Consider the following 24,242-nt stretch of genomic DNA (forward strand, 5'->3'; position numbering starts at 1 on the left):
ACCACAACAAATTCTTATCAACCATCACTACCAGACAAATCTCTGGTACTGAAGGACATGAAAATAAACTAATTGTCTGAATGTGGGAAAACATTAACCAATTATCATCAGCTAAATCACAACTTTATCAGCTAATTTACTCCTCTGTAACCCTAGAGCAATGGTTTACTATGGGCACATTCACACGGGTACACAAATCTAAAGATTGTCAAACTTGAAGTGTATTGACCATACTTTATTCATTACTCCTGCGTCTCATAGCATAATGCAAATTTACACCAAATTAACAAAAAGCTTTAATCAACTTAAGGGGGAAAGCAAGTCAACAATTAAAAATCAGATTGTCTAATACCCGGGTCTAATATCACTCCTCTATTGTTTGAATCAAATTTTAATATCAAATTATATTCAAAAATCAGTTTAGCACCATCTATTTTCTTTTTAATTCTCTCATACCTGGAAGGGGTTGACAGAGATTAAATCAAAGTTAAATATTACAGATACACAGGTACGTACGCATACTTTGCAAAAGTATACAAAAAGTCACAAAATAACACAATTTGCGAGTGCAGCGAGCAAAAAATATCAGGGTTTTTAACGCTTTTTTTTTGGTCAAAAGAGGTCCAAATTTTGGGAAGAAAGTCCACTTTTCACAAAATCGCCCCTTTGATATGAAAAAAGTCCACTTTTTCAAAATCAGCACCTCCCCAAAAAAACTCCTGTGTACGGGCCTGCAGACACGGCAACCACAATGAAATCTGACTACCATGAGCTGAGTGTATCTGTTCGGTTCAATGAGCAATGTGTAAGTTCAAGATATTGGCCACCATGTGAATACCGTAATGAGAATATTCAAACTGGTCAGTGGTTTAGATTTGGTTTCAGTGAATGTTTAAATAAATGTGTCATGTCCATGTTACAAGTGTAACTAAGCATGAATTGATGAGCAGGTCTCTCTTGACTAGTATGTTAATGATGATTTCAAATGACATTCATTTCACATACTTAACATACCCAAGTTTGGTGTGGTTCTACTAACATGTAATGCTGAATTAAATGTTTACAAGCATATTTTAAAAACAGAATCCCCTCATTATAAATGAAATGCCATCATACAGGGAACTGGAGTGGAAGCCCGACTGGAGGCATTGGCTTGATAAACATGATTTTTATCAATAAAAAATCTCTGTAGAAAAAACTAACTTCTCACAACTGGTGAGAAAGATGAGACTCAAGATTTCCTGATGCTTGAAAACAAACACTTCCTGCAAGCAAGCAAACAAACAAAAAACAAACAAACCAACAAAAAAACCCAATAACAAATAAACATTAAAAAAACCCACCCACACCAAGAAACATACCAACAAACATATAATTTTTTTAAATGGCCCTTACCCTCTTTGGTATATGGCACTAATGGTACATCCCAAGGTAGTGGAAATTCTAGTTGTTTGTCTGATGATGATGTCTGCTCTCCAACTGCGAAAAACTTGCTTTCAGGCTCCTGAAAATGATTTAAAAATGATTATTTTGCGGTTAATATAGAAAAGTGAGTAAGAAGTTAAAAAAATAGAAAAGATTTAAAATTTAATTTTCTTCAACAACAGTTTTTATCCATGTAAATTTATTTCATGATATAAATATGCAGAATACCATAAACATATATGCCTCTAAATGAGAGTTCTTTTTGACTAAAGTCAGACACACTCCACAAACACATTCAAATAGATTAGTTTTACAATAATTAATACATGTTTGTGCAGCCACCTGTATCAGTAATATAGTTGCTCAAACTCCATGAAATAATGCTTTTGTGGAGGGTGTACATGCCTTTCATCTCTTTAGTAAAAAAAACCCTCGTTTAGAGGTATATATGCTTGTAGATGGCATTCTACGGTATTTATAAAGTGCCGACAATTTTGAATGATACTGATATGCTCTTTCCCTTTGACCCGTACTCAAATCCTTCCTCTAATCCTAGTAAGAACCCTAATAAACACCAATAATAATCCAAACACACCCCAATCTTAACTGTAACCCTGGAATTCTGTACATTTGTAATTTAAAAAGCACATTTTCATCCTTATATTTCCTTCCTTTAAACATAGAAGTTAGTACATTTCTGAATAAGTTGATGAATGTATGCAATATATCAGATCAAACTACCTGATCCTCCAATAGACCCAAATGACCCATCACCCCACTTGTCATACTCCTTTGGACCTTCTTCCCTCAATTTATAAGGAGTTTTGTATTAAATGAGGCTTGCACAATAACTGCCTATGCCGCTAATGTCAATCATATGCTAACGTGATTACAAGCGAATCGTTTCTTGCACCAACCAATAAGCATTAATCACATCATACATTATTAGATTAGTGCAATTCATTTAGTGACTGGATGGACCGACTGACTGACTGACTGTGGGTGGACTACATGCCCGGGACTACATGGTGCAAGGCGGTAGAAACATGGCAACACTATTTATGAATTGGGATAACTAGAAATGGTATGACTATATTAATTATGGTTTAGGCCTATATCCTATACACTCTTAAAAATGTGTAGTCAAATTTGATCTCACTAAAATAAGATCTCACTAGATTTGTAGTCATATTTAACCAGAAGTCATGTAAAATTTGACCAGAAGTCATGTAAAATTTGACCAGAAGTCATGTAAAATTTGACTCAATCTGTGACACAATTCGGGTCAAATTTGACATAATTTCTGATCAAATTTGACAAGAAACCTAGTGAGATCTTATTTTGTCAGGAATCTAGTCAAATTTTGATACAAGATGTGTCTTCCAATCACAATTATATATATGACCAAATCACTTGCAAAGTGGAGCAGATGCAGCCTTAATAGAGGGAAATAAAACTTTTTTGAAAATGACAGATTGATTTTCAATAAGTTCTATGAGAAAAATATTTCAATATAATTGTTCTTGCATGTTATGCATGAAATCTGGGTTTCCTCAAATAAAAACAAAACAAAATGCAGTAAAATTGCTATCATTTTTCAAGCTTACTGAAAGGAAATGGTCATAATTTCCCATGCCAAGAAGTATGCCACTATGATAGTCCGTATCCAGTGATACATGACAATAGCAACTCTTCCCTGCCCAACTACATAACCAACAACTGGCTGCACATCAAATCATTGACTAGTCAGTCAACTACCAGAGAAATTGCCAATCAGTAAAATTGCTCAACAAATATTGGCTATGAAAACATTTATCATTCTAGGAGATGTTACAGACTGATTAGTTGATGTCTTTGAGGGTGTTTCAACAACTTGGTTGTGGCCAAAATTTAATTTGGGGGCTGATTAAAAAAATCTGGTCATTCTGTTTTTGTAACACTTTGAGTAAGGGATGTTAAGCAACATTTGTCTGTTCAATCTACAGTTAAACCCCAGATCAAATACACTCACATTTATTTCTTGAGGTTCATTGACAAAACTATTTTAAATAAACAAACTAACAAAAAGACAGCAAAAAAAAAAATGGTTTGACCCCATTCTTTGTTCACTTTAATAATGAAAAAGATGTCAGGTTTATTCACAGGCTAAGATTATATGTGCAACATTTGAGGCTCACATCCAAATTAGCTGTCATACTATAAGCTATATAAACAAACAAAAAACAAACAAACAAACAAACAAACAAACAAATAAACAAATAAATATTACTCTTTGTTGACTAGGGTGGGAGTGGGAAATGTCAACGGAGTGTCATCGTATCCAAAACATCTCTCATCCTATGGGTACACACTACAGTACACACCCTTTACATGAAAACAAAATCTCAAGCCAAAGAGGGAGGGGGGGGGGAGGGGGAAATCTCAAAATTTCCCCAAAAAGTGAAAAATTTCCTAATTTTGTAGCTTTGGTGGGATTAAAACTTTTTGAAAACTAAAAGATTGATTTTCAATAAGCTCTATGAGAAAAATATTTCAACATAATTGCTCTTGTATGTTATGCATGAAATCAGAATTTCTCAAATAAAACCACCAAAATGCAGTAAAATTGCTATCATTTTTCAAGCTTACTGAAAGGAAATGGCCATAATTTCTCGAGTCAAGAAGTATGCCGCTATGATAGTCTGTATCCAGTGATATATGACAATAGCAACTCTTCCCTGCCCAACTACATAACCAACAACTGGCTGCACATCAAATCATTGACTAGTCAGTCAACTACCAGAGAAATTGCCAATCAGTAAAATTGCTCAACAAATATTGGCTATGAAAACATTTATCATTCTAGGAGATGTTACAGACTGATTAGTTGATGTCTTTGAGGGTGTTTCAACAACTTGGTTGTGGCCAAAATTTAATTTGGGGGCTGATTAAAAAAATCTGGTCATTCTGTTTTTGTAACACTTTGAGTAAGGGATGTTAAGCAACATTTGTCTGTTCAATCTACAGTTAAACCCGCAGATCAAATACACTCACATTTATTTCTTGAGGTTCATTGACAAAACTATTTTAAATAAACAAACTAACAAAAAGACAGCAAAAAAAAAATGGTTTGACCCCATTCTTTGTTCACTTTAATAATGAAAAGATGTCAGGTTTATTCACAGGCTAAGATTATATGTGCAACATTTGAGGCTCACATCCAAATTAGCTGTCATACTATAAGCTATATAAACAAACAAAAAACAAACAAACAAACAAACAAATAAACAACTAAATATTACTCTTTGTTGACTAGGGTGGGAGTGGGAAATGTCAACGGAGTGTCATCGTATCCAAAACATCTCTCATCCTATGGGTACACACTACAGTACACACCCTTTACATGAAAACAAAATCTCAAGCCAAAGAGGAGGGGGGGAGGGGAAATCTCAAAATTTCCCCAAAAAGTGAAAAATTTCCTAATTTTGTAGCTTTGGTGGGATTAAAACTTTTTGAAAACTAAAAGATTGATTTTCAATAAGCTCTATGAGAAAAATATTTCAACATAATTGCTCTTGTATGTTATGCATGAAATCAGAATTTCTCAAATAAAAACCACCAAAATGCAGTAAAATTGCTATCATTTTTCAAGCTTACTGAAAGGAAATGGCCATAATTTCTCGAGTCAAGAAGTATGCCGCTATGATAGTCTGTATCCAGTGATATATGACAATAGCAACTCTTCCCTGCCCAACTACATAACCAACAACTGGCTGCACATCAAATCATTGACTAGTCAGTCAACTACCAGAGAAATTGCCAATCAGTAAAATTGCTCAACAAATATTGGCTATGAAAACATTTATCATTCTAGGAGATGTTACAGACTGATTAGTTGATGTCTTTGAGGGTGTTTCAACAACTTGGTTGTGGCCAAAATTTAATTTGGGGGCTGATTAAAAAAATCTGGTCATTCTGTTTTTGTAACACTTTGAGCAAGGGATGTTGAGCAACACCGTCTGTCCAATCTACAGTCAAACCCGCAGATCAAATACACTAACATTTATTTCTTGAGGTTCATTGACAAACTATTTTAAATAAACAAACTGATAAAAAGACAGCAAAAAAAAAGATTTGATCTCACTCTTTGTTCACTTTAATAATGAAAAGATCTCAGGTTTGTTCCCAGGCTAAGATTATATGTGCAACATTTGAGGCTCACATCCAAATTAGATTTCATACTATAAGTTACATAAACAAACAAAAAAACAAACAAACAAACAAACAATCATTCAAACAAACAAATAAACAACTAAATATTACTCTTTGTTGACTAGGGTGGGAGCGGGAAATGTCATCGGAGTGTCATGGTATCCAAAACATCTCTCATCCTATGGGTACACACACCCTTTACATGAAAGCAAAATCTCAAGCCAGAGAGACTATGTAGGTTGGAGACTGTACTGGCAAAATTGACAATGTCCCATTTTACACAATATATTGTAGAAACAAAGGTTTCTGTAATCAACTTGAACAATGTAATTCTGTACGTTTGCTGTGAATATATTTATTTTTTATCTGTGATTAACCCCAGAATAATTCTATTTTAATTTTTAATCCCATCTTTGTGACATTGTTTTAGAAACCGTGGTCTCAGCTACAAGTAGTCTGGGTCAAGTATATAATTATTCTGCGCAATCTTTTGAAGAAACAAACAAACATGGCATTGTCTTTGTGCTTCTCTACCTATACAAATCAACTGCTCAGTGCCAGAAGTTGGTAAGTGCAATAGCTGCCATGTAAACATTTGGTAATTTACATACACTGTATTGTACTTATGGCTGCTTTACATGGCAGCTATTGCACTTACCCTCTTCTGGCACTGAGCAGTTGAAATGATGGTATATTAGGTAACTGCTCACAAAGCTACAGAAGATTATTAATATTATAATTTAATCTATTTCACTCATTATCATGCAAAATTGAATTAAAAACCACAAGCTTTTTATCAAAAGTGAAATGAGATTCTACTACTAGTTCAAAATCCCTTCCGTATTCTATCATTTCTTTTGATGTGAGAACAAAGTCCACCTTAATTTGCAAAATAAGATTCACAAATTGCCAATCGTTTATATTCAATTGCGACCAAATTGAGTTACTTATTTATAGGCCAAATTTGATCAATCCATATATTTATCATTTTTTGGCCTGACAGGTAATAACGCTGATGAGTCGTAATGGAATAAATAAATAAATGAATTACTTGGTGAAAGGGTTTGCTTTTTAATTGAACCTTTGAATTGATTCCGGTATTGTATAAAAGGTACACAATGTGTAAAGAGTGAGTATTTTAGTTTAATGAAGATGAAGCAATGCAAACATATCGATATCAGTGGCACGGGGGAAAGAGGGTGTATTTTACTCTATATTCTGCATGTCCTTGTTTTGCTGTGCATCCACAGTTGTGAATAAAATATATATATATATATTATATATATATTTAGAGAGATATTCTTTTTTTGGGTGCATATACACATGCACACACCCCTGTGTGTTCACTGCCAACTGACGTATGTATGGTGTTTTCATTGCCTAACTATGGACTAAAATTGCGGATTTCTTTTGTGTATGATACGAAACAGAATTTTAACCATCAACTGCTAATCATATTTATTACACGTATAGTCCGCAGTTTTGAACAAGTATCGTTCAGATGCATTTAGCATGCACTTGCGGTTTTTTGCAGCAGTTTGAAACCATGGACGGTCCTCGGTTGTAGGAATGTCCACAGTGGAAGGTGAACAATATTGTGCGTGTCCGTGTTTGGTGGCAAACACATATGCAGACAACTCACACACCCTCATAAAACACATACAAAAGCTCAAACACCATACACAAACACACCCCCCATACTATAAACACACATCTCACACACCCACCCCCACACAGAGCCATACTTACAAAGTGTTGTGGAAGAAAGAGTACTCCAATCTCATAAGAGCGGATCATCAACTGGCTAGCATTCTTTTCTAATGCTCCCCAGGCTGCCTTGGACAAATTAGAACTGTAAAAGAGAATACAATAAGGATGGTCAGATTCAGTGGTGTACATGTAGCAACAATAAAATATCTGCGAGATTGGATGATATATTATAAATTCTTTAAAACAATTTCATCATCTACATCTACATCTGTAGCTATGGTCCTAAGGAGGGAGCTCTCTCATACTGCGTGTTTCTACTGAGGGCCAAATTCTGTGCCATGCCGTGCTGTGCCGGGTCATACCGGGTAACAAGCCAAATAGAAACGATCTGGGTAATCGGTTGCCGTGTCATGCAGGGTCATGTGCTCGCCTTTCGTGATCCACCTCTTGAGGTGGATCATGCCGAATCAAAAGCGTGTAATCCGTTAGTAGAAGCGAGCTGTGTGATCGGTTGCCGGGTCGAGGTCATGCGTGTTGCAAAAATAACGCGATTTATATTCTACTTGTACAGTCTAGCCTAGGCCTATATTGTAGTAGGTTCCTTCTTTCTGATATTAATATATATATACACTGGCCACATGTGTGACTCGCATGAACTTGGTAAAATGGATATGACTTTACTTAGTCTAGGCCTACTTCTTTATAGTTAATGAGTTGGTTATATTTTGGCTGTAAATTAATTATCATAATAGCCAATTACTAGTAGATCCACTCAGTGGTAAATTAATGCAATTTGGATTTTCGAAAACACTATATACCATGAGCTGCCATGCGTAGACATTTAAAATTTAGGATACAACCGTCAAATCTGTTTTCCGTACTTCCGGTTTATGGGGAAAAAATGCCGTGCATCGTAAATGCGAGACACGGCTTTCTGGTCTCAGTAGAAACAAGCTGGGTAACGGTGGCCGGATTATGATCGGTATTTTGTGCCCCGAAAATAGCGGGTCAAAAACCCGTACGCTCAGTATAAACACGCTGATAGTTTTCTCATCTTCAACAGTGGGGTTGTAGGGTGCTTAAGCAAACAAGGCAAGCAAACAAGAAAATAAAACAACCACAAACACATGTTTTGGTATGAATATATGAAAATCATTTTATTGATGTTGGGTTTCCCTGTTAAGACCCTGTTTTAGATTAAGACTGCGTTGTTATTACTGTAGTTTTATGGTCAAGACTGTGTGTTTAGGGTGCCGATGTCAAATTCCTAAACCAATACATAGTCAGCTCAGATACAAATAAACAAGATCCAATTGCCAGAGAGTGATACATGCACTTAACTAAAATGCTACTTAAAAGCCATATTATAGTCCACAATGTATCAAATGACATAATAGATACCAGTGGTTATGAAAGGAGGACTTGTAGCTACAGCATATCAGATGCAGATGAAATCAATCAAATTTAATTGATTCTCATTTTTGAGACAAATATCTTCAACTATATAAAGTGCATATATTCGTAATTAATTTAACATTAAGAAATTACATTTTATAAAGCACATAAGACCAAAGTTTCAATGCCTTGTACAGCAGATAAAAAGTACAAACATTATTATACATGCGTGCTTGAATAAGCACTTTCTCAAATTGACTGACCAATTCTTGCACATCGTCGGCTGCTACCGGATGGAGCTGGCGAGAAGGCGTTGTTAGGACTTGGTCGTAAATCAAAGACAGAGAACAGAACAGGAAGAGGAGACACATAAAAGAAGCCATCTGGATTAGAAAGAGGGGGACCAAGACACTCAACAGAGGCGAGGGGAACTACTTTCTTCAAGATATTTACGACCAAGTCCTAACAGCGCCATCTATGCCAGCTCCATCTGGTAGCAGCCGATGATGTGCAGGAATTGGTCAGTCAATTTGAGAAAGTGCTAAGTCTTAGCACGAAACTGTCATTGAGGTACGTAACATCAACCCAAATTTTTGGATTTGTACAAAGAAACCTTCAAATATCGATTCTCTGAAATGTTGTTATGTTTGTAGACAATACTTGGTTCCTAGTTTTGTTTTGAGAAAGTGTCCTGAATGTTTTGTAACATGGATTTGTAAACTATTCAGAATTCTGCTACACAGTGTTTATTAACATACCTACAATGAAAGAGATAAAAAGACTACTAGTTCACGTCTAAAATTCTGACAACTAGACAGAAAATGCCGTACTGTGCAGGTCGGCAGCCAATCACGGCGCGCCTTTGCCCTGACGTCGACGCGATTAAGTCTTTTTATCTCTGTCTTTCATTATACCCACTCACCCCCATACCTCCATGTTTGGGTGCAAATAACAGAACACACACTATTTATATCAGGGCTTAAATGCATTTATAGCATGTTTCTAGTATACTGCATATGGCACAAATAGCGAATGCTGTAGAACCTTTTGTCCTTATTTGTCAGTGATTATGCTTACCCACACACACACAAACAGATAAACAAACAAACAAATAAAGAAATTATGATATCACTTAAAAAATGTCATCTCTGCATTTAATATATCTGCATTTTTGATGAATCATAATCTCAGGATCATAATATTTAAATTAAAAAACACAGTTAATAATCATTAAGGGTCTTATTTTGATGGACAAAGGAGAATAAATGAAATAAATCAGACTTTTATTTTCTATAAGAAATTAAATTCCATAAAGCTTCCATAAGCACACATATCTTTATATTACTCATTGACATCTAACGGACATCAAAAGGACATGATAAAATAAATAATTCAATCCTTGTTCTTAGCAATTAATTTGTTTCTATATCTAAAATAGGTTAATTTTGTTCCAATTTGAATTTTCAAATCCTTTTTCTTCACTAGTATATTTACACTTTATAAGTGCTTCTCCATGTACAGTTATGAGAGCAGCACACACATAGCTTTACTTTTGCAGTGTTAATTTGCTCTACTACTAGCTCTCCTATGTTACGCTATACTTAACCAAACTTAACTCTCTCCACACGGGTGTCGACTGCAGACGGCAAATTTCAACAACAACAAAAAAATTCAAAATTCAAAAATTTCAGAATTGTAAAGTTTCATTTTCATATTTGGAATAAGCATGAAAAATGCAATACAATGAGTACAAACAAGCCTAGTATTGGTTTAGTGGTTCTCAAGATAACTCTTGATATTTTGAGAAAATAGCTCAAAACTTTTTATGTTGAAGCCTATGGCTAGCATGCCGAGTTTTAACTCCCTATAAACTGATTGAATGAAAGTGCTTTAAGAAAGCCAATATAAAATTACAAAGAGCAGACAAAAGTGGCTTTTATCCTCCTACACCATAAACCAGCTACAATTACTAGTTGAGCTACTGTTCCAACAAGGCAACATTTGACTGGGGCACCGTGGCATGTCTACCTCTTCAGTCCGCTGACAAGACGTAATGTCTCAGTGGATCGAAGAATTTGGAATCTGATATCGGGTAGGTAGAGAGATTACCTAATGATCAGGCTAGGTAGAGTGGTTTTAGGTAGAGATGAGTCCACTTTGTTAGAATTGCATGTGTCCTAAGGCACACCCATTACATGGCTATTAGCAAAATGACAAGTATCGGAATACATGCTTGTATGTGTGTACTCTATGTGTAATGAGGCCACAGTAAAACAATTCTATGTTCAAGGTTGTCTTCTCTATTTAAAGGCGCTATAACTGATTTGCTGAATAAAAAAATGTAAAAAATCACCAACAAGCAGATTTTGTAAAAGTATAGGTATGCTAATATACTCTACAAGTAATAATACCCAAAGCAACTCAGTATGTGTCAAATTTGTAATTTTAGTTAATGTTGGAGGCTTCTGTTAAAGGAGGATTTTGTGATCCTAGCATCCTCTTTTTATGACATTTTTCAGTAGATATCCACGAAAAAAGCTTATTTCCAAAATTTCAGTTGATTCCGATTTTGCGTTTGCGAGTTATGCATGATTATGTGTATTACACTGCTCCAAAGACAATGTGTTGTAATTTCGTTCTGGTGCACCAGAACGAAATTCAAATTTAGCGATATTTTTGCTAAACGAATTAATCTGCAAGAAATATTTGGTACATAAACATTATGTAGCCAGAGGTATCCAGTGGTGTAAAAATCTCAACTTTTTTTGGGTAAAGTAGGGGTATTAGCCTGTGGATCACAAAATGCCCTTTAATACTGACACTTAACAGCAACACCAATTTGAATGGAGTTTCATATTTTTTTCAGGTACTGTTTTCACCTACCAATGATTTTATAGCCTCATATATCCTTTACTATAAATCTATTCATATAAAGTTAAACTATTGTTACCTTTTTGCGAACTGTATCACTATAAACTCGTATTTAAAAACAATAAACAACAATTTTAGACAGTATCATACCTTCCAGCATAGCAATGGAAAGTCCAGAAAAATGTACTTGATTATTTAGATTCACAAAATTTCATGTACATGTATTTGGATGTTTTTTTGTTTAATTTTAATCATTAAAGGCCTATACACATAAAATATCACTTTTGCTCTTTGGGAAAATTTATATGTTCTGGTTTTAAGAGTTTTCTTAACTAAAAAATCTCAGCACAGACAACATTCGTGTATGCACACATATAATTTTTGTTTGTGTACATTAAAGCAGCAAACAGTAACTTAAGCTAGATTATCAAAAAAAAAAAGAAATCAAAAGAAGTAAAATGAGTAGCATATTACTAAATGACTATATTGATGTTAGGGACCGTTCACAAACACTTGTAAGGAGGAGGCCTGATGCAAAAAATTTCATCGCGAACATTTTTCGGGCCCCCCCATTTACAGACCTCAAAAAATTTCAGGGCCCCCCTTTTTAACATGAAAATTATGGGTCAACCCCATAGAAAAGCATATAAACTTAATTTTTCCACGAAAATTTGTGGTCATTTTTTTCAGGGCCCCCCTTAGGAGGGTCAAAAATTTTCAGGGCCCCCTTTTTGCATCAGGCCCCCCAACAAGTGTTTGTGAACGGTCCCTTATTTCTTGTCCTTGATTACCATGACAACAAAGAAATCTACATGTACCTTGTTACAAGAAACCATGGGATACTGCTGCTGTCTGGTGACAGTCGACTGTAGGTTTTGATATGTGGAGAAGCTCTAGAGCGCCCTCTCTTGCGGGCTTTCCATTGCCTGTAAAATACAAAGTTCACTATGAAGTTAAAAGTACTAAAAAATGATCTCCTCATAGAAGAAATGTTGTGGAATTAATTCAACATATTATATGAAGGTTATTTTCTTTTTGTTGTTGTCAATAAGCATTTATATAACGGTTAAAAGATAACCAAAATCTAACCAAAATTGAGAAACATTTTGTTATTTTAGTTCAATGTATTATAGAGGGCAGCAGATCAATTTATGGACAGATCCAATGTTGAATTTGATACTGAAATGACTGGTCACATGAGGGCAGTATTTCAAAATCTGCAGATACTAGCTGCACAGCACAAAATGAAAAAATTAAAAACCACTATCGATATTTCAGATATTTCATCTTCATTCAAGAGAAAAACAAAGTGATATTCCATTTGCTCTTTTGTGAAAAAGTGTTTATACCATAGAATAAGCTGTGTCTGAACCCATTGACTTACTGTAGGAATGTATTGAAGTACTTTTGTTTCATGGCTGTCTTTATACTGTATGGTACTGAACCCCCTGCTGGATAACCTTCAAGACTTGTGCGAATGTTGTCACGACTCGGGAAAATCTACAAACAAATTCAAAGTGATAAAGAAAATTGTTTGTTTTTAGTGTTTACTAAGTACCGTCGATAAATTGATTTTCCTCCAAAATATCTTGCTCATATCTTTTACATTCATCCATACATGATAACAACTTTTTTCTACAAAAAGGTATAGTGACAGTTATGAAAATCATCCATGAAAATACCTCTAAAATGAAGGCTTACAACTGGTAAAACTCCTAGCGCATTATATATAAGCTTCCACAAACATGAAAATTCTGTTCCCTGATCATGCCTTTGATAAATTAGACCCAAGGCATACTTACCAACTTCAGCATGCGGTTATCATCTCGAACAAAACTTGCGGAAGCACCCTTGGTGGCTGTCATACTCTGTAAGAATTCTGCACAGAGCCACTTGCTCTTATCTGGGCCAAGTGAACCTACGCTGGAGAACTGGGCAATTACTGGCCAATTTGAGACATCTTTGCTTACAGGACCATGCTCCTTCAGAATCTGGAAATATTACAATAACAGTAAAATAATTAGAAATGGTACCATAGTCAACACCCTTTCTTTAAAGCATGTATTTTTTCCTTCTTCATGTACAGTGCATCCCTCACAAACAAGTATTGCTGCACCTTGAATATTAACATGGTGAGGTAAATGCAGGTAGAGCAAGATGTTTATAAAGTGCTTTGTGTAAGTAAAAACAGTATCAACAAATTATGGAAACTAAATGCTTGCTAGGTGTGAGTATGGGGTGTGTACAGGGGTGTGTTTACAGAGTGAAACAAGGACACACAGCTGATTCTTAACTGTCAAACAAGGATGCACATATGCAAAGGGGAATGGGGACTGTCCTTGCCTTTATATAGCTGCAATGGATTGCTGATAGCATAAAAATGCATTTGACGCTAAGTACTCTATAGAGAGCTATATGAAAGGTCCACAGTACCCTGTTGTTTGATCAGGAATGTCCCCGGTGAGAAAGTGAAAGTTAAATCCTTAGTGTAAGAGTTTTTACCCAATTTATCCATTTTGGATATCAGAACCCTGTATGTGTGTGTGGTTAGAGGTGAGGGTGGGTGAGTGATAACTGGGGAAATTGTTCTTACCCTTCGCATTTTCATGTGTCCCCACTTACTCTTAGCTTCACCAATATGCCTTCCTGGAACAGATCCTATAATGTGTACCCTGGTAAAGAAATAAGGGAAATATAAATTATAATAGTAGTTTCTAGAATGCCCAGTAAATTCACAAAATCATGCATCAGTCAAGCAACACACAAAGCATAGTTCATGTCGAACAGTTGGTGTTGTGCCCAGCTGTGTGTATGCCATTCTACATCCTTCCATATTGTTACGAGTCCTGTCTGTCATGAGCGGATCATAGTATAAGGTAATAATATTACATGAGAAAAGTGATTCTGTGAAATTACTTTTTGTAAATTTAATTAAAGACAAAACAAAACATGCACCAAATCTATAGACAAATCCAACAAGCCAAGTGATGGTCAGAATTTATTCTGCCATTACTGGGTCCCCTATGCACCAAGTTGGTGTTGTGACTGCCCAATTGGGTGCATTAAAGCCGCATAAAAATTGATGTTACATTGTATTGTGTTGTAAACTTTCATCATTCTTTTGTCTATGTGCAACACAGGTTATGGAATGCATTTTAAAATCCCTGCCAAGGGTGCATCATTTAACATTTCAGGTGGGATAAACCTGACAAGGACCCAGCTATGGCTGCCATTAAGGTGTAGCTGAGTGAAATTGGATTTGTCTTATCGTCTATCCATGCAAGTGATATTTGTAAAAAACCTCACAATCATAGATGGCACAGCTGTCTATTTATTCTAAGCAACATTAATGTGATTGCTTTTCTCTATTTACACTTATAATTGATAATTGCAGTGACAAACTTACTTTGCATTTGACATATCATGCCTCTTAATGTGAGCTATCCAATCAAGAAGAGACTTGGATTTGTAGGCTGCTAAATACTCCATCAAATCACTCTTAAAATGGCTAGGAGAATCACCAGCAATGCTGCTGCCTTCTGTGCTGCCACTCAGCTTAGGGAATAAGGGACTGATCCATACACTGAAATGAGAGAGTACACAATATAGTGTGTTACAGTTTCTCCACAAATATTGGGAATGGCTAGAAAATTGTAATTTTGATAGTGTGGGCAATTGTCATCCCATCTATCGTCCCAACATTGTGGTTATTTTGTTCTTAAATCTACACATTACACATTATGCACAGATTACATGTAATAACTCCAGGGGCATTTTTTGGCCTCAATGATCTGTATGAGATTTAAAATTCCATTTTTTTAAAAGCACAATGGCAAAATCTTCCAGTGCAATTTGCCTTGAATATTATTGGTACTCTCCTATAATGTTCTTAACAGCTATCATTATTTCCTGGTGAACGTCTTGATGTGAGTGCTTGTATTGCAAGTTGTACACTAAGGTCACCACTCTATACCATTTTCAACCCTGATGTGGCAGTGCCATCAGCGCAACCTTAAATGGCTAGTGTTCGCTCAAAGCGCTGGTGTACAAACACACATGTTTAAAGACGCCGTATAGACGTGTGTGCTAAACGGCTGCCTCAACGTGTTGACGTCACTGCCACATAAAATGGTATATCATCCTGCCAGGTTTTATATTAAATTGGATAGATGGCTTTCAGAAAAGAATAGCACCGTCTTGCTCTGATTGACACAAGCGCTCTGTTAATGAGCGACATACATGGAACTTTGTGTTCCCTTCATGAATGCCACTCAGTGCAGACCAACGCTTTGACGCATAATCGGCCAATCGGATTACTGGTCGGTTATTATTATGATTGTGAGGCTATTGAATTTGCCAATCAGTACCCCCACTTCTCAAAATGTAAACAAGTGCCATTCTTCTCCAACAGCAAGTGTAGCTGTGGTATTTCTACTATTTTTTACTTACCCCTGTGATTTCTGGTGCCAATCTTGGTGAATAAGATTTGCAGTGTGGATAACAACCCTCATACCATTTGTATACAACAGGAGCATCATTTTGCTGAAAAAAAGAACAAAAACAAAAACTTCAACATGCTGTTGCTTTTAAGCATCTCAAAATGTAGATATATATTTGTTTCGTTATTTGCCTACAAAGTTTGACTGTTTAGGTTTTGTGTACAAATGTTTGTGCATACTTGTATTTCTATACTTCCAAGATCCTGAAGGTGCAAGGATACCTATACTCTCTGGTCAGGGACCTTCCTGGGTCCTTGGAGGAGTCCTTTAGTGTAACATATAGCTACAATCATATGGACTTGTATCCTACACCCACATACACACCGCTACACCCACCACCATCACAATTTTTTTTAAACTTAAAAGTTATCTTGCTCCCTTGAATCTAGGTTCCAAGGTGAGTCAAGTGGTTGGTGATAATATTTAGAAAAAACTTGTGAATGGCACAAATTCTCTGTTAAAAATCAGACTATAAAAAGAAAACAAGTGATAAAATAAATCTTAAGATACATTTAAAAGAATACAAACTCAACATTTACCTATGATGCGTTCCCCACATCATTTCAAGTTTGGCTTGGCAAAGTTTGATATGTGAATAGGCACTAGCTTCTTCATGTAATCTCATCTTTCCTTCTCTTTGCTCACCATGAACCAACAACAGAGGTTTAGACCTGTGTGAACAAGCAAACAAACAAAACAGTGGGGTTGTGAATATATTGAAGAAAAGAGGGAACACTAATTACAGTGAGACCTCATGTAGAAAAACCTTGCTAGATTGGAATCAGGTGGCAGAATTTTCAGCTCATGATTGAATGACATGCAATTTCTCTCTCCTGCTAGATCCAAATATTATGGGACCAGTTGGACCCATAACCTGAAAAATTGGAAAATTATGGGGTCTCACACAATTTTAGGGTGTCTGTGGGCACAAACTCTGACACGGTTATCACGTTTTAGTACCTCATAATTTTACTGTGTTAAAAGACCCCAAAACTCGGTGTAGCATTGTGCTGGTAGAAGGGTAGGGATTGGTGGTGGACAGGCATGCAGGCAACTATACTTAGTTCAACGCATACTAAGTATTAATTATTTGTTTTTTGTTGCTGGGTGTGTCAATAAAGTCTCAACTTATGCTTGCCTAAATTTGCAAAAGCATGTGTCAGTCACACAATAGGAAAATATTTTCATGCTGTGCCCAACTCGGTGTACATTGTACAACATTCCAAATCAATTAATAATGTCTTGTCTATTACAAACTGAACAAAATATAGGTAGGCTGGTAAATATAGGTGAAGGAGAAATGCTATAGCATGTAAAAAGGAGTCCCTCTTCCATTTACCTATCTGTGTGTAAGTACTCTTATTAGTACTTTTAAACCTACCTGAACTTTTTTGGATACTGCTGTACAAGCCATGATATATCATGCATGTAATTGAATTGCACTGACTCAACCAGCTCCCCCATACACTCAGACAAGATATCTGCAAAAGATAATAAGCCCAATCGGCATTGTAACTTTTTGAGAGGTTTTTGAGAGCAGTTTTGGGACACTTTGACCTCTGACATATTATGGAATTTGCTGTAATTATTATTAATTAATTTATTATTGTAATAATCAAGTGTTATCATTAAAATCGGAGTAACTCCGCGAAAATCGGAGTAGTTGGCAGGTATGCCACAATAGCAAAATTTATATCTAGGAGTAAAATCTGGATATGTTTACCTATATTAATATCTCACTAAGCAAAAAACCATTTTTACAGGATTCAAATCTGCACAAACCATATAATGATTTGTTCTTGAATGATAAATATCATACCTACCACTTATATGTACAGCCTTGGTACTGTTATACTGTGATGAAATCCCTGAGACTTTAGTCATAAGAAAGCACAGAGGAGATGCCTCTTGGATAACATCTGTACAGCTTCTTACAGATGATGATGATGATGATGTTGACTGTCTTGCATTGTCTTCTGTTGTCCTCTTTTTGCTTGATTCTATTTTCCTCTTTTTGCTAACTGGTGTATCTTCCTCTGCATTTAAAAATGACAAGAAAGTATATATTTGATAGAATATCTTGCTTTCAATTCCCTGATAGCTACAGTCAAGTGCAGAATTCCCTGGAACACTTGCTCATATTATATGGCATATAGTTAAATAAAACTGTTCATGTAAAGTTTGCCACATGATAATCCTAACACAGGACACTGCTTTTGCTATTGGAAGTTAAATAAGAAAGGAAAAAGGAGAGAAGATGAACAAATAAGTCACTTGGCACCCCGGGATTCAAACCTTAGACCCTCGCAAGCCACGCACATGATCCCTGGCCGGTAGCCACAGGGGTTGCACTGGCCCGCCCAGCAATTCCCTGAGCAATTCCCTGAGCACATTGCATCATCACATCCTGTGGGATTCATACATGCGCCATGGTTATCACTGTGGTATTTTGTGGTTTCTAGCTATGTTAGGGTTATATATATATGCATGATTCCAACCAATCCCCTCCTGCCCCCACCAACCAAATGTTGGAGCAAACATGTAGAACATTTCAACTTGAGGCATTTGGTATACAACACTGAATACAGGAGCGTGAGGATCATTGAACAATGTGAGTGTCCCAGCAATTTTGTACTTGATTGTCGTTTAACCTATTCGCTCAAATCTTTTTGTTAATCATATTTCATTATTTTCAGTGTGTATACATGCATGTTCATGTACTTTTTAGATGGTGCATTTAGCCTGCTGGGAGTCAGTAATCTATTAGTTTGCATGTGGAATGACATACTTGCAATCTACATTGTGGACATAGTCTACATGCTTTACATGTATAGCTTTTTCCAGAATTCCAAACACTGACTTGAAAATATTTTATTTATGATGGTATCTTTTGCAACAATTTTCCCCAGTAAAAAATGGTAATTTACAATGTATCAAAGTAAAGTATGTGACCTATTGTGAGTAAATGAGATGGGTATCACATGTAAAAGTAACCTTTATACATATGCTACAGGCAGACAGATATCAACAGCATTTGTAAATAATGACCACTGCATGAGTCATAAGCAGTCAACTCACTGTATTAATTACCCTAATATGATCATACCTGGATGTCTGAATTCCTCTAAATGCCATTTATTCCTCCTGAAACACTCAGATCCATATTGACACATAGGTTTCTCATCTTTAGATGAAGATGCTTTCCTCTTGTTAGTGTCACCTTTGGATGTACTTGGCATGTCCTCATCTTTCTCTTGCTTTTTGGAAGGAGACTTCTTGGAAGGAGTTTTCTTGGACGGTGACTTCATTTTTTGCATTTTAGGTGGTGCATCTTCTTCCACATCAGTATCATCTGAGTCTGAGATGTCCTGTGATGCTGAGGCATTAGAATTTGTGTTCTTTGATTTCGTCAACGAACGAAACATAGACGGTGACTCCCTGCCATCAGAATCTTCCTTTTCAGAATCTGAAATGGCATGACCCATGGACAATGCCATTGCAAGATCCTTGTCTTCTTGTTGTTGCAAGCTTCTTTCCTCTTTTTCAAACTGGAGATAGATGTAGGGAGAGAGAGAGAGAGAGAGGGTGTTATAATTTACAAATCTATAAAATGAAGTATTTACTCTTTTCACACATTACCAATTGGGTATTTATACAATAAAGAACAGATTTTGAATGATAAATCTCTAAAATCAGTGCTTAATTCAAAAACCAATTGTGCAAAATTTGCCTTGATTAAGTACATACCGTATTTCGTCAAATAGTCACCCCCCTCAAATAAATGCCCCCCACCACTTTTTTCAACCAAGATGTTTAAAAAATGCTGATATTTCCATGCTATCTTGTGTAGTAAGCTTACCATTTGGCGAAAATCTGGATCAGAAACCCGGAAGTGAGCCAGAAGTCAGTGTTTCTAGTTCATAGTTCGTCATTTTAGCGTGTGTTTTTAGTTTACCTAATGATTTTAACAGGAATTATCGTTCTAAAATTGACCTTGAATAAACGCCCCCCCCCCACGACCCATTATTCAAAATAGCGCACTGTGATTTGTTGAAACGCGTCACGTGAAAGACCATTAATTAGCAATAAAGTGGCCAGGGCAACAAACTTTATGTTCTTCTCGCATCACAGCGCACAGCAAAGCGCGATGCAATATATTAGCGTCGTTACGCATTCTACGCAAAGCAATACGCTTGGTTACGCGTTCTGCAATACTCGCTATCACTTGCTTTGGCTACGCGTAGGCGCTCCACCTTGAGGTAAACAACTTGAAATATTTGGGCAAAAAATGTGATATTTTCTCTTTAAATGCACTATTTTGTGGTAATAGAATAGAAATAAAAGGTGCAGCATTATCCTTTACACGCAAATAATGTGTCCTCTGCAGTAAAAACGATTAAATAATGAGTTCGGCTGCGCCTCACCCATTATTTACGTTTTTACTGCCTCGGACACATTATTTTTGTGTAAAGGATAATGCATTACCCTTTATTTCTTAAATAAATAGCACCTATAAGAAGAACAATTTTGTTCATGGGTGCAGCTTGAGGGAGTGCAAATCTTGAAAAAGGGGCAAAAATCTGCCCAAGTCTGTCTAAGTTTAGGGAACCAATGGGCACATTGGCCACTGACACCAAAACACAAGATAAAAAATGAACAATATTGCATAATTAAAACTTGACAAGACTTCAGTTTTATACCTGTTGCTGCAACTGTCTGGCAAAGGCTTCATCAGCATCCATTACACACAGCAATCATGGATGGATCCATAACACTTGATGGTCTGTAACAATAACACAAAGGCACATAATTAATCAATTTAATTTAATTTTGCAAATCAGCGCAAGAAACAACATGATCGCACTACAACATTTGACAACTTTTTCCCCTCATAAAGTTTTATTCAGATTTCCTTTGACAGCTTATACCATCGTGTACATACGTGCACGACGTCAAGCGTGTGCATTGGACCGTGTGCAAATAACACGCGCTGGACGGCTAGCAGTACGCTTAATTTGTAAAAGGAAATCTGAATAAAACTTTACCGCCATCTGGTGGAATACTCTCCCCGGACATACATGCATAATTGACTCTCTCTCCATCCATCGAGCATTTCCTGGAGCCGTTGCAGCCCGTACATTTAAGTGGATCCCAGACTTTTCAAAAGCGACATCTGGTATCAATTTGGTCAAGGATATTTTAATACAGCCAGGATTTTCGAGTTTAATATTGCAAATCAGCGCAAGAAACAACAATACAATGTAATTATTACGATGGAAATATTAGTCGAACATGTATGTGATGTTCATAAGGCCGTATAAAATCAATGTTTTGGTTCTCGTCCCCTCCCTCCTCAATTTCTGTGATTTGTCAGATTTTTTTTTTTTTTATAGATTTTTCAATTATTTTAGACTTTGGAATGATCTATGAATTTTTCATACATATAAATAAGTTTATTAGAGAACAAGGATCACTTCCAAGTCTTTTTTGTGGTACTCTAGGGAGTTTATCCCTCAGAATCTCACATTTGAAAAAAAAAAAAAAAGTGCCTCATCGTTTCTTCAAGCACTGTTGGAAAAGACCGAAAACTACTGAAAATGGTGATTTTACATTGGGGAAAAAAAACAAAACCTCCCTCCCTCATCAATTCATGAAAATCCTCTGGACGAGAACCAAAATATTAATTTTATACGGCCTAACACAGTATGTACATGTACAATCGTACATGGGATGGGGACGCCAGACACACATCAAACTAGGACTGTGCTGTATTTATATTCTTGCGCACACCATATCTTCTCGGTTGGCTTCGAATGAGAAGCGTTGAGAATATATTCAGATTCAGATTGTAGCACGACCAAAACAGTGTCAGAGCGCAGATAGTTGGAGCTGCTGGTAGTAAATTCCAATTTTCTTTGCTTCACCTCAGTTGTTCAGCACAAAATTAAAAGGGGAAATATCTGACAGTAAAAGCTAACATATGTAAAAAATACTATAGAAAAAATATTAAATTCGTGTACATCGTGGAACATTCAACTACGCTTGTTACTCCGCCGACTAATCATGCTAACTACACGCGTGCTAACGCTACTCTGGCGTCCATATTAGCGAGGCTATCTGCGTACAACTGCTTACTACGCACAGCCACGCAAAGAGTATGTTCCACGATGTACACGAATTTGATAATTTTTCTATAGTTATAATAATAAATCTTAGTAATATAGGAAATGTTTACAAAATTTTTTTTTTAAGCTTACCTGAATTTGACATGTATGGCTATGGGAATCTTTACAATATTAACTGGATAAAGGAACTTTGGAAACTGAGAAATCAGTTCCTTTCTCAGTTCCACTCCAAGATTCTCTGTCAATTGAAAATATATGATTTTATTTTCTATATTTTGTTTTTGAAAATTTTGAAGTGGAACAAAAATCCTTGTTTGAAGCTATTTGCAGCTTGTCACCCAGTGCTACATAGACTTTTACGCATGCACCCCCAATCGTAACATTGTACATTGTTTCCAGTAGTGGATAAATGACATTATCCAGACTGCAACACAGACCAAGTAGTCGTAAAGTCGTAAAGTCGAGTTCCAAATTCATCGTCATTGTCATGCGTTTCATTTTCATACTTCCTTCCTGAGCCAATCAAGGTAGGTTGTCAATTGCATGTTGATGGTATTTAAGATGCAAGTAAAGAGTAGCTCAGAGTCTAACAACTTGAACATGTCTATTTATATCTAAAAAAAAATCAGGTAAGCTTAAACTTAAAAACATTGCCACTGCCAGGCATTAAAAATAAAATGTATAGTATTTCTTTTCCATTTAATAGCATTTACTTAAGAAATAAAGGGTAATGCATTATCCTTTACACAAAAATAATGTGTCCGAGGCAGTAAAAACGTAGACCTGCCTGCATGTCTTCGGTCCTATCCTTCAACATGCTGACATTTACTGGCCCGAAGACATGCTGCGGTAGATTTTGGTCCTTTTCGCAAAAGAAATTTGCCGTCTTCATCGGCCCATAAAATAATTTATATATAAACTCAATACCTACATCATCTATAATATGTATCTTTACATCACAAGCTTTCCATAAGCTGTTGTTGAAATTTCACTTCATTCTTCCTTTTCTCGTAAAAAGCAATTCTTTCGGAGCACTTTCTCTTCCGAAATTTTCTAAGTAGAGACTCGTCGACGGAAGTAGCGAGGAAGTAGGTTAAAGGTCAAATTAATGGCCATGTGGAGGCGTGTTTACAAACCAGCACAGACGCAGGAAGTGCACAGAACGTTTAATATGAGGCAAAATTCCTGCGCTTTGTATCGTTCGATCGTGCCCATGTGATTGTGCCATTTTTGTGCGCGCGCATGCTTCATCTTTCAGATGATGATGGACTTCGCCAGTTGGTGAATGGTTTGTATTATTTTCTCGTCAATGATTGACGTCACGTTACAAGAAGTGACCGTTATAAAATGTGAACAGCACGTTAAGGGCTGGGGTATGAACGTTTGGACAGTATTTATTTTGGGACATTAGAGCACATCAGACATATCGAATTGCATTCTGAATACGAAGAATGTCATTCTGATATCAAATAATTTTGATTTTTGAAATTCGCAATTTAATACACATTTTATGGCAAATCATTAAAATTGATATTTTTGATATTTAACAGTACTTGAAGTAAACTTTATAAATCTGATGATTTATACTTAAAAAGTGTATGTAGGTGGGATGAAAAGCGACGATCAATTGAAAATTTTGACCTTTCGTATTGAAGATATGGATTTTTTTTCCCAAAACACCAAAAAAAAATTAGGTCTTTTTGGGGAAAAAATCCATATCTTCAATATGAAAGGTCAAAATTTTCAATTGACCGTCGGCTTTTCCTCCCTGCTACATACACTTTAAGAATATATCATTAGATTTATATAATTTATTTTCGAGGACTGTTATAAATATCAAAAATTTGAAAAATATCAAATTTTATAATTTGTCATAAAATTTGTATTATATTGTGATTTAAAAAAATGAAAATTATTTGATATCAGAAAGACATGCTTCAGATTCAGAATGCAATTGATAGGTCTGAGGTGCTCTCATGTCCCACAAAAATACTGTCGAAACATAATAAACGCTCATTTTGGATCC

General features: G+C 36.0%; 1 protein-coding gene across 1 annotated transcript in view; it reads right to left on the minus strand.

The window, feature by feature from the left end:
- LOC140153272 (tyrosyl-DNA phosphodiesterase 1-like) overlaps nt 1-22,554 on the minus strand; it is a 23,954-nt gene extending 1,400 nt beyond the window's left edge. The window contains exons 1-14 of the mRNA XM_072175975.1: nt 22,349-22,554; nt 20,792-20,874; nt 19,198-19,639; nt 17,915-18,127; nt 17,473-17,572; nt 16,631-16,762; nt 16,042-16,134; nt 14,999-15,175; nt 14,186-14,264; nt 13,395-13,583; nt 12,977-13,092; nt 12,411-12,518; nt 7,366-7,468; nt 1,396-1,504 (exon numbers count right to left, since the gene is read on the minus strand). Of these exons, the coding sequence (XP_072032076.1) occupies nt 1,396-1,504; nt 7,366-7,468; nt 12,411-12,518; nt 12,977-13,092; nt 13,395-13,583; nt 14,186-14,264; nt 14,999-15,175; nt 16,042-16,134; nt 16,631-16,762; nt 17,473-17,572; nt 17,915-18,127; nt 19,198-19,639; nt 20,792-20,833 (1,903 nt within the window). The 5' untranslated portion in view covers nt 20,834-20,874; nt 22,349-22,554. The remainder of the gene's footprint in view (nt 1-1,395; nt 1,505-7,365; nt 7,469-12,410; nt 12,519-12,976; nt 13,093-13,394; nt 13,584-14,185; nt 14,265-14,998; nt 15,176-16,041; nt 16,135-16,630; nt 16,763-17,472; nt 17,573-17,914; nt 18,128-19,197; nt 19,640-20,791; nt 20,875-22,348) is intronic.
- Between the last annotated feature and the right edge of the window lie 1,688 nt (nt 22,555-24,242).

This window comes from Amphiura filiformis, chromosome 5, assembly GCF_039555335.1.
Source record: "Amphiura filiformis chromosome 5, Afil_fr2py, whole genome shotgun sequence".
Classification (NCBI taxonomy): Eukaryota; Metazoa; Echinodermata; class Ophiuroidea; order Amphilepidida; family Amphiuridae; genus Amphiura; species Amphiura filiformis.